Source organism: Protobothrops mucrosquamatus, unplaced genomic scaffold (assembly GCF_001527695.2).
Source record: "Protobothrops mucrosquamatus isolate PMUCROS unplaced genomic scaffold, P.Mucros_1.0 scaffold2718, whole genome shotgun sequence".
Taxonomy (NCBI): Eukaryota; Metazoa; Chordata; class Lepidosauria; order Squamata; family Viperidae; genus Protobothrops; species Protobothrops mucrosquamatus.
In genome coordinates this window covers 12,266-24,401 of record NW_015388761.1, presented here as the reverse complement: position 1 = coordinate 24,401, position 12,136 = coordinate 12,266, and the positions used below count along the sequence as shown (strand labels likewise).

Below are 12,136 nucleotides of genomic sequence, written 5' to 3'. Positions count from 1 at the left end.
TTGAATTTTTGGTACACCAGAAATGAGTTGAGGGTCTTGAGGTCGAGTATTGCCCTCCATCCTCCTGAGGTCTTGGGAACCACGAAGAGGATGGAGTAAAACCCGAGACCTCTTTGATCTGGTGGTACCTGTTCTATTGCTTCTATGGTGAGCAAATGCTGAATGGCTTCTCTCATGAGGCCTTGCTTCACGGGATTCCGTGATAGGGGGCAAGCTATGAAGCGCCGTGGGGGAGGAGCTAGGAACTCTAGAGAGAGACCGTCTCTGATAGTGGTGAGAACCCAGCTGTCTGCGGTGGTACTTTCCCATTTGTGGAAGAATTGTGTCAGCCTTCCGCCGATGGGAGGAGTTCGCCTCAAGTCACTTAGTCTTTCGGAAGGGACGACCTCCCCTACCACGGAAAGTTCGCTTGCCCTGGAATTGTGGCTTAGGCCTGTCCCTGTAGCCGGACCGGTCCGAGGAGCGGTCCGGCCCTGATTGAAAGGGCCGATACCCGCTCCAGGGATTTCGGTCTGAGTGAGCCCTAAATGACGCTCGTCGATTATAGGGAGTAAAACGTCTGCCCGTCCTTTTAGAAAGGTGAGAAAGTACCTTCTTTTTCTCCTTGTTTTCAATTAAATAAGGAGCGAGTGCCTCGCCAAAGAGGCGACCCTTCTGGTATGGAGCAGCTGCTACCCGCCATTTATGTTTAGTGTCGGCCCTCCAATTTTTTAACCAAAACAACCTACGTGCAGCTACGTTTGAGGCTATGGCTCTGGCCGAATAATTGGCCGATTGAAGTGACACGTCCGCCATATATTCCAGAGCAGCTTTTAGCTTAGTAATATCCTGGTGAGCCCTCAAGTCATCTGGGGAAATCCTGGACTGAAGTTCACGGAGCCAAATCAGTGAAATCCTGGCAAAGAAGGAATTAGAAGTTGAAGCTCTTATTGCTAATGCCGACGCCTGGTGAGTTCTACGTAATGAAATCTCAGATTTCTTGTCCTCGGCCTTAAGGGCCTCAGACATATCCCCTGGGATCTTGGTGTCCGATAGAATGGGGGAGAGAGCCTCATCCACTCCTGGGACCTCTAAAACCTTGTTGAGGGAAGGGACCGTATCCAGGAGTTTACGGTCTATGCCCCCAAGAGCTGAGAAGGTACCAGGGGATCCCCATTGTTCTTCAATAGATTGAAGAAACATGGGGGGACAAGGAATCTGTTGGTTTTTTGTGACAGGCTTCTGGAATAGTGGATCAGAGCTCAGTGCAGAGTCCTGATCCGCTGTTTGGGGCTTCACCGGTTCAATCTTCCCGGTAACGCAGGCCTTGCGCAAAAGGGAGGAAAAGAGAGCCGGGTTGAATACCCCAATCAGAGGAGTAGCCTCCGTATGTGTGACCTCATCATCTGACCACAGGCCCTCCTCAAGGACCTGCTCGGAATATTCCGAGATTACACTTCCCTCCGATTGCAGTGGAGAAGCCGGATCTTGCTCATAATCCCTAGGATGTGAAGTTTCTCCAGATGTGGAAGGGTAAGAGGTCCCTGGGGCCTGAGGGGTTCTCCCCAAAGATGCCATTGCCTGAGCCACCGCCTGTGAAATCATAGCCTGAAGCTGGGCGGTGAAAGATGGATGTTCCGGAGACTGGAGACCCACCGCCGTCGGGGTGAATGATGCCGACGGAATTTGAGTGGGGGCCACAAAGGAAGGTTCACCCTGGTTGTCAGATGCTATTTGGGATAGGCCCGGATCGGTCGGATCTGTGTCCTGGATTTGCATCCTCAGACCTTGGTCAAATAGGGACAGATGATCCCTACTGAACCCCGGCGAGGGATCGAGAGTGTGCTCAGGGGACCAAGCCCGTGGAAGGGGAGAAGGACGTAGTCCCTCACATGTGGATGCCATGGGGAGGGAAGTGGGAACTGGTTGTACCTGCGATGTGCGTTGTTGTGCTCTGGAAAATTGTCGTTCCAACGCTCTATGCCTGCTGTCTGCCTGCTTCTCTGCCGTCTTAGAGGTCCGTTTGACCTTGACCTTGGCTTTTGATGGTGCTTCCTGGTTGGGCGACTTGCGTTTTGCATTTCCACCAGAGGTGGAAGCCTGTGGAACGGTGTTATCCGCCATAGTGCAGTAACAAGGAGATAACAGGCGCTCACCAGGAGATCCCTGGATCCGTCCTGATCTGCAAAAACACTAACAATGAGGTAACAGGCGCTCACCAGGAGATCCCTGGATCCGTCCTGATCTGCAGGAGACAAGGCTGCAGCCCACCTGGATGGGACAGGCCTGCACAAGGGTCTGTGAGGTCCGGCCCACCGACAAGCACGGAGTCACACCACGCGATATAAGCCGCGTTCAGCCCTAGGGAGCTGTCCTGTTCCCTAATCAATGAAGAATGGATGGTTTGAATGACCAATAATAATCTATTAAATAAAGTTTTATTTTTTATTATTTTTTTTTTTAAAAAAAATTTTTTAATTTTTTTTTTTTTGCAGGGAACCCTCGTGCCTCACTTAGTGGCGGCCGTTAGGACAGCAACTGGCCAGCCACCAGATGCAGACAGCGGAACAGGCCAGCAAGTCAAAGCAGTTGAATTGATTCACAGAGTGAAAAGGACCAGCAGGTAAGAATATAGGAGTCTGAAGATCAATAAAGAAGTTGAAATAGAAAAGGGAAAGAAAGGCTTTCTCTGAGGAGGTATATATATCCAGGAAACTCACTGTCAGCCACGAGGCTGATTAAAAATGGCGTCTGACCAGTGGGGGGGGGAGGAAGAGCAAGAGCCAAAGGACTTGATCCGATGGGAGGGAAGTAGGATCCCCTACACCCCCGCGTGAAAAAGCCTCTCTCTCAAGAAGTAATGCAATTGAAATATATATGCAGAGTGGGATCGCGCGGGCCCCAAAATGGCGGCCGCGACGATCCGAGGCTGCAATGAGGCTTTTTTTGCTGACTGAGAGGATAGGAGCCCCTGTGTCCTCGTAGGCCAGACCCTCCAAACGCGAGTATCGAGAGAGGAAAGCCCCCCGTCAAGCAAGTAAACTCCGAATTTTTAATTATTATTATTTTATTTTTTTTATTTTATTTTTTATTTTTATTTTTTTATTTTTTAAATTATTAATTGCGATTGAGCCCAGTCCTCCAAAATGGCGGCCACGCCGATCCGGGGGAAACAGAAACCTCTTTTTTTTTTTTTTTTTTTTTAAAAAAAGGGAACTCCTTAGGGAAAAAGAAATCCAGAAAGTAACTAGTTTATTTAACTAAGGAAGGTAGATAACGGAGGCCTTGAGTAAGGTGAAATTAGGAGTTAACCAAAAATAACGAGACAGAAAAACAAACCCAGGAAAAAAGGTGGGGGGGGAGGGGGAGGAGGATAATGGCGATCGCCACGCTGCACAAGGCAGCGTTTTAACGATCAGCCGGCTGTCTCAGTGCTTGCCTGAGGAGAAAGACAGAAAACAGAGCAGCTCTGTGTCGGGCTAAATTTCCTCCCCCCAGGAATAGTAAAGTCCACGGATGGATTCTAACTACCTTAATCTGAAATTTAATCAGGAGCCAAATTCCACGTCTGCTTCAGGGCTGAGACCAAAAGAAAACTGGGGCATGCTCAGACCCTGAAGGGGCGTGGCGACTTTGATTGTTTGGTCTGATTGGGCTAGAGGACAATTTACACCCACACGTGGAGTCTACATTCCTCCATTTGCTGGAGAAAGGGTTCCTCCAATAAACCTGGTAATTGAGCATCTCTGATCAAAAGCAAGTGTACCACCCAAGATCATCTGAAGAGTGAAAGGCAAGGATGTAGCTGAAACATCTTGCAATGTATTGAATACAACAAGGAACTGTCATGATATGTGGTGGCACTGTGGTTAGAATGCAGTATTGCAGGCTGACTCTGTCCACTGCCAGGAGTTTGATCCTGACCGGCTCAAGGTTGACCCATCCTTCCATGGTCGGTAAAATGATGACCCAGATTGTTGGGGGCAATATGCTAACTCTGTAAACTGCTTAGAGTGCTGTAAAGCATTGTGAAGCAGTATATAAATCTAAGTGGTATTGCTATTGCTGTTAAATAGTTTCTGTGGTATCCTGATTAATGTGAACCAGACTCATCTCACCCATCCCTTTTCTGCTCTATGGAATTCCCTAGCCCTGATGCCCAGAAACCCTTTGTGTAAAGGGAGATGCCAGAAATGGAGCATTGGTATTTATGTCTTCAGACAACTTGTTCTTCCCTGAACTATGTTCTCTTCCAATAGCAGCTAACTCTTACCTGAGTTAATCCAATCTGTCCAGTCATCCCTTTTGAGAAAGGTCCATCAGAGCCACCATGCCGAATGACTTTTTGAAAGAAATCTCTGGAAGTTGAAAAACACATTCACATAAATTAGGGGAATAATGGTTCTTTTCAAGGCAGACAGCAGTTGGGCTTCAGTCATCACACTAATGGTAGAACACTGTGCATCTAAATATCAAACTATAATTAATCAGACCTTGCTACAGCGATATCAGTAAAATGCAATGCAAGTCTTAGAAAAATATGAATGTGTTAAATTCCCATATGCATGTCCCAAGATAACATACATTTAGAAATGGACTGACCTATTCAGTCCAATAAGAAAAGAGATTTATTCATATTTTCTGGTTCCTATTCAGAAACTGACATTATGGGGAAAAAAATGTAAGAGTCACTGTTTTGAGTTAGTCCTTGGTCTCTTGCCTTATACAGCAAAATCAATCCGAAGACATTTGTGGAGGACTTCTTATAGCTACATACTAGGCTTAAATGAGTATTATTGGAATATGGGTCAAATAAAATCTCTTTCAAATCTAGTAATATTTCCGAGAGCTACCAATGAATTTGCACAGACATCCAAAGAACCTTTATAAAGCAGGAAGATGTTTAAAGAACACACATTATCCCATTTTATACTGGAAATCATATACTGTTTTGATAGCTCTTTATAATGGACTACTATGAATGACTAGCACATAGTTGTGTGTTGCTCAACCATGATCTATCTTACTTGAATCTGGATCTTACACAACCATAACCCTATGCAACATTAGCTCTCAAATATGATTTAAGCGAGAGCATCCTAATCCTTTCAGAAAGATTGCAACAGCGCTTATACAATGAAATATTCTGCATTATGTTGAAAGGAGAAAAAGATATAGTATGGTGTAACCATGGAAAATATCAGCAAGCCTAAAGTATAACTAGGTATAATCTGACTAGAACTATAATTTCACCTATTTGGAATCTCAATACAGAACACAATTATTCATATACCGGTAACTAACAGTCATTTAGATTGGGGTGGAAATCTAAATGTTGTAAGCCAGAGGTTCCCAATCCCCAGGCTGTGGCCTGTTTGGAACTGGGTTGCAACACGTGCACCCATGCAGCTCCATTTGCATGAGCGGCGAACACGTGTGCCTGCTGCTTGTGCAACTGGAGCAACGTGTGCACACTTGCCCACCACTTACATGGAAACATCCCCTCTTCCCCCACACCAGTCCGCAAAGCTGTGTAAAACTCCACTTGCACGAGCGATAGGCGAGCACACATACGTGCAGCTCCATTTGTATGAGCGGCAGGTGTGCATGCCCAGCGCTTGTGCAAATGGAACAGTGTGCGTGCTTGCCCAGAACAATCCCCCACCCACTGGTCCACAAAGCTGGAAAGGTTGGGAACACTGTTGTAAGAAATCCAGAATCCCTTGATAGTGAGATGGCCCTAAAAATTCAATTTATTTATATTTCACCTAATTCACCATGTTTTGTTCCTATAATCTGAAAGTGACTTTGTGTAAGTACTGTCACACCAGTTTGGAGGAAACCTTTCCTTGCAAATCCTCCAGATAAGAAAAAAGGTACTTAGAACTCATTACTGCACTGTTCAGTAACTACAACTTTTTTCTGCCTGGCTGTTTCTCTAGTTCCAAATTTTTAAATGTGTCTAGAATCCATCTTAAATTGTTTAAATCCATATTCTTTACTTTCAAAGACTTTTATAGCTTTGGATTTAAACGCGCCTCTGTACTTACTGTATATACCTCAAAGCATCTTTGTTATCTCCATTCCCTACAGCAGTGGTTCTCAACTTGTGGTCTGCAGACCCCTGTGGGGCTGCGATATCATCACAGGGGGCCTATGAAGGCTTGAAAAAATGTTATGATTTAAATCTTAAGTCTTGTGGTCTGTGGCCACAAAAGGTATTTAAAGGGGGACCGTGGTGAAGAAAAGGTTGAGAACCACTGCCCTACAATACAGTACTTCTAGCAACCTCAAACAATCATCTATTTAAGCCTTACTTTTTGTCCTATGAATTTGCATTTGCCCCTCCAAGTTTCTTTCTTCTAATCAGGCATCCAGATACAATACAGTCTATATGCTGGTTTTCAAGCTCAGAACCTCAGAGTAATCATTGAGTAGGATAAGCTATGCCTAAAACTTATAATGTATAATTTCTGAAAACTGCTCCATGTCTTCAGAAAGTACGAGGTCTAGTCTAATCTAGCCTAACCTAGTTTAACTATCTTTCTGACATGCTATTTTTCTGAGACAAAAGTTAATACAGGCAGTCCTTGACTTACAACCACAATTGTGTCCAGATGTGAGACATTTGTTAAATTAGTTTTGCTCCATTTTACAATCTTTTACAATCTTTATGGTTGATAAGTGAATCTGACTTCCCCATTGACTTTGCTTGTCCAATGGTTGCAAAAGGGGATCACATGACCCTGGGACACTGCAACCGTCATAAATATGAGTCAAATAAATTAAAAAATTAAAATAAATTAAAAAATAAACTATCTCTGCGGGAGATGGGGGTTTAAGAAATAGGAAATATAAATAAAATAAAGTACTGCTTCACACTTTTTGTGATATTTTTGGTTGGTCCCAAGAAAACTACTTCTCAACACCTTCAACTGGATCTTGCTAATTTGCATTAAAGAGGATCCTTAATGTATAACTCCCTTCAACTCTTGTTATGGGAAATTTGAATACCCATTATAATAATAAATTGTGGGTTAACAAAAATTGCCTAGGTCTTCATGTGATATATGAATATTTTTATGTTCTTTTGGATAACTTTTTAATAATTTATTTGGTTGACTTAATTTACTGTGAGGATCCTACTCTCAACGTGGAACAAGTTCATGTAATTCTTTAATATGCTTGTGATCACATGCTTTATGTTAAGATAGAAAAATATATCTTTGATTTGTCTCTATTGCATTATTAAGACTACCATATTTCTTTGGAAGGAATTTAGATGAACCAATTAAAGTAAATCTGTTCTGAATGCGAAATCCTCCCTCCCCCTGTACTATGAATGGACTTTTTTTTTTAAAAAAAGCAATTATCTAGTTTCAATTTGCCACAAAGAAGAGGGAGTCAAGCTATTCTCCAAAGCACCTGAAGGCAAGACAAGAAGCAATGGATGGAAACTAACGAAAGAGAGAAGCAACCTAGAACTAAGGAGAAACTTCCTAACAGTGAGGACAATTAATCAGTGGAACAACCTGCCTCCAGAAGCTGTGAATGCTCCAACACTGGAAGTTTTTAAGAAGAGACTGGACAGCCATTTGTCTGAAATGGCAGTGCTTTTTTTCTTAAAAAAAAAAAAAAAGGTGCCGGAACTCACACACATCATACAACCCGCCTTGCCTACCCTACAAGATTCCATCCAAAAAAGGTGCCAGAATTCCGTTCTGGGTGTTCTATGAGAAAAAAAGCCCTGTGAAATGGTATAGGGTAGTCTGCCTGAGCAGGGGATTGGACTAGATGACCTCCAAGGTCCCTTCCAACTTTTTATTATTATTATTATTGTTATTATACTTTATTCTTACTTTTTCAGAAGGATACAAAAGCTGTTCATAGGCCCTCTTGGTAAAAAAGAGTCTTTTATGTACACAAACCCTACAATAAGCTCTGATAGAGCATATTGCTTAAGAGACCAATGGTCATCCCGATTTTCAATGTCATCTCCTCTTAGGCAGATCTCAGACTCCTATGCATTATTATAAGGATAATAATGTTCTACCAAACTGAGCTGTTATACATAATATCCATGGGAAAAGCAACAGCTAGTGCATTATGTCTCAAGGAAGTAATTAAACAAATACCTTAAGAAACCTGTGATGATTTTGCAATACTATAAAACCTGCCTTGGTTATCACAATGCTAATAAAATAAGCTGTGTGAATCAATATACAGAAGAAAATATTATTAACTAGCTTAGAAAATTCCAAAATTGGCACCAGGTATCCTCTATACCCATGTTTTGTAAAGCACGGTCCAAGGAACTCTGAAGGTCCCCCCCCAAGAGCCTCCCAGGGTTTCACAAAATCAAAATTATTTGCCAGATAGTGAAGATACTAGCAAACATTTAAAACAATGTCATTTTCTGTTATTATTTGTTAAAAATTACAGTGACAATTACACTGACAATTACAGTGACAATTACACTGACAATTACACTGACAATTACAGTGGCCCTGACCAATGGGATACAGCCCCCTTCTATGTCCCAAAGGTCTTTTTTCCCCCTCTCTCTCTCAAAAGGCAGCTGACCTTTGTTTTTCCTTGACAAAGTTTTGCTTCTCATCCAAGAAGCTTCAAGGAAAAAAAGTCCAGTTGCCTTTTGAGAGAGAAAAAAGCACATTTGGAACAACCGTGACCTGGATGACTGAGAATCTCCATAGACAACCCCTTTTAAGGTATTGCAGACTCTCAACATTGCCATCCTTTAAGCTAAATTAAATCCTCTTATACTGGCCTTACCAAAGCAGTAACTTCCAATATATAAACTGCCTTTTCAATGGACTGCTTTTATAATGGTTGTAAACTACTTTGAGATGTTTACAATAAAAAGCAGCATATACATCTTAAATCAATTAGTGAACAGTCTGCCATGACAAATCTTAAGTACAATTATTGTGCATTATTTCCTGATTTACTTTTCCTTCCGTTTTGTCCTCATTTTCCACACATAATTTGTAGACTAAGTTCTCTGGCACATGGATTTGCTTCCCCATTCTGGATAAAGTATCACACACATCAGTGACACTATGAAAATAACAATTACTACAACACCTTTGCTTACATTTAACATAATAATGCTAACTGCAGGACAGCATCGGAATTTCTCTCTATTTTAAAATTGTTCAAAATCCCGAAGAACTGAGCACATTGGTTCTCTAAGTGCCGCAGATCAGTGGATAAAATGCCGGCTATATTTCCGTATTCCTGCACTCAAAATCGCCATTCACCCAGAGACTTTCGTGAAGTTCACACTGAACTTAATTGTCAACGTCTAATGCTTGGAGCTTTTGAATAAATACGTGCGAAAACGTATGGCGTATACGCAGTGAAAGTCGATCGACACCGATCAACTGCAAAGCTTTTCCTCCATGCCTTGAAGTACATGGCGAAAGCGCCATAGGCGTTTATGTTTATTAAGCCAACCGCACTTGCAGAAATTAAGTTTTGGATCATAACTGCGGGTGGGCGCAGCACACGTATTGGTAAAGTCGACGTATGTAAAGACACAGAGAAACAGAATCAGGCAGACCCCCATCACCATTTCTACTCCCTGCGATTACCCACCCAGGTAGGCCCAAAGTCTTCTCCAGATTTCGGAAAAGTATCTGACTGCTACCCAAAAGGACGCCGCCCAGGTCGAACAAGACTACTAGCGGCCGCTTCCCCGCCATAGCTCTCCGAGGCGGCCGACCAGACGCTCTGAAGCAGGTTACAGTATAGTACAATATTCTCACTTAAGAGAAATCATAACACAAACCACGCCCTCCTGCAAGCCACACCTCCCCGCTGTGTAGGAACTCATTGGGCCACGCCCTCGGCGACTCACAGCGACCTCCTTGAAACCAGAGACGATAGGTCTGATGTTTCTCGAAAGTATTCTGGGTCCTAGCGCTATAGGACTACAGGGGGGGGGAAAAGGCACAGCAAAGGTCCTCCCAGCTACTTCCTATACTGGATGAATTGGATGCCTATAAGCAACGCATGAAACAAAAGTTGGTGCTTATCTGAGCAGCTAGCAATCAGAGGTGCTTTTTCTCTGAAATGGAGATTCCATAAGTATCTCTGATTGATTCATGGAGTTGGCCATGAATCTTCTGCTCAGAGGCAAATGTCCACATTACTGCAGAGTTTCAACAGATGGCTACCTAACCTTTTTCCTTAGACAGTAGTATGGCAAAGGTTAATTCTCCAACATGTACTTTGTTCTTCTGTTCTGCAAGTTAGTTTCTTTTACAATCCGCCTTCTGGGAGGCTGCACTTCTCCCTCTCTCTTTCTCCCCCGCTACACCTGTCTGGGACGGTCGCATACCACCTGCCACTGATGGTCTGTATACCACAGGTTGAAAAGCCCTGTTCTAGGGAATAGAGCAGGTCTTAATCTTCTCTGTGATAGCCTTTTGAAGAATGCTGTATCCCTAAACCCAGCCTATTCCTAGTTTCTACAGACTCCATGAAACCTGATTATTCTTCTCCCTCTTTTCTGTTCAACCTGTTCAGAAAAGTCTGAATTTTACTTATTGTCTAGTACTGAACACAATGCTCATTGAGATCTGAGTACTGCATTGTAAATTGAAGCTAATCCCCCCCTGTGATTTTACATCTACATTCCTGTTGACCTAGGAATAAAGTGCATTTGCTAATTTTGCAGCCACACTATACTGCTCACTCACATTCATTTTGCTGTCAAGTACTCATCCAAGATCTGTTTCACAAGGATTATTACCAAGCTAGGTAACCACGATCTTATATTTCTGTTTCTTAAGTAAAGAACTTTGCATTTGTCTTAGTAAAGTTTGATTCTGTAACTTTCAGTCCATTTTTCTAGATTATCAACAAAGTTTTTAGTTTTAGTTTTATTAGTAGTATTTAGCATTAGCTGTCCAACCTTTTTTGTCATTTGCAAATTTTATAAAGATTCCCTCCACTTTCTCATCCAGGCATTAATAAAAATTTTAAAGATTCCTGGAAACAGGAATGGCAGCCCATTCAGTACCTCTTGTGTTTGTTGAGGAAACATTGATGAATATCCATTTAACTGATATGTCATTCCATGCATACCAAGCTAGATACAATATCATGGATTATCAAAAACATACAGTGTAAATTATGTCTATGGCATCCCCACCATCTACTAAAGTAGTTGACTCAATTTTAAAAAATATGATAAGCTTAGTATGGCAATATTTTTTATCTCCTGTAATTACCTAATTATTTTCAATGAATCAAATTGTGATATACTCTAGAATATTCTCAGTTACAAATTTCAGGTTTACTGGGATTTAATTCCTTCAGTAATCACTTTATTCATTTACTTGGATTTCTGAATAGATTTAACATATATCTCAAATATTCCTTTATTTCTATTATAACTTTTCCCTTTGAACAAATTATGTCCTTCAATTGTTATATTCCAGTCATCAGAATTGTCCTATCAAGTTTCCATTCTATTTACTGAATCATATTTTCCTTCCTGTATAAAGACTTCAGGCTCATTAGCTTTCCATATTGTTACCATTAGTGTTTAGACATAAAGGTCTTGAAGCCAATGTTATTTCTGAATTTTCATTAAATGGTCTAGTAGGTTCCATTGAAGCAACTCTTTCTATAATGTAAGTCTTTTTCTGGAATGCTGCTCTCAAGATTTTTTTCTCCATCCTTCATAGAATTCAGATCAACCTTGTCATGCTTTGGCCGAATACATGTTCACTGGAACTTCTGAAGTGAAACCCATCTTGTGCTTACAGTCCATCTTTTTTTTTAATAATATTTTTTTATTAATTTTCTAATTTTACATTTAGGTATTTAAAAAGCATTGTGGTGGCTGGGTTAATCAATAGTTCAGTAACATACAAAAATCTTTAGTACAAATCTCAAACTACAACCTCAAATATTTCCTCTCTTTTTCCCTTAATATCTACTATCTCATATTTAAGCTAACACAGTTCTTATTATATCAACTAAATAGAAACATCATTATTACGTTTATCAATAAATTTTTAGCTTATACATATCTTAATTACTTTTTTTTTTTTTTTTTTATTGAAAATTTTTAAAAGTTTTACAATATATCTCCCCCCCTCCCTCAACCCACCCTTCCCCACCC

The 12,136-nt window shown here is 41.5% G+C and overlaps 1 protein-coding gene across 1 annotated transcript in view; it reads right to left on the bottom strand.

Moving 5' to 3' along the window:
* Nucleotides 1–9,743, bottom strand: part of LOC107296270 (bifunctional epoxide hydrolase 2-like) — a 61,489-nt gene extending 51,746 nt beyond the window's left edge. The window contains exons 1-2 of the mRNA XM_015825617.1: nt 9,598–9,743; nt 4,253–4,337 (exon numbers count right to left, since the gene is read on the bottom strand). Coding sequence (XP_015681103.1) covers nt 4,253–4,337; nt 9,598–9,704 — 192 coding nt within the window. The 5' untranslated portion in view covers nt 9,705–9,743. The remainder of the gene's footprint in view (nt 1–4,252; nt 4,338–9,597) is intronic.
* Between the last annotated feature and the right edge of the window lie 2,393 nt (nt 9,744–12,136).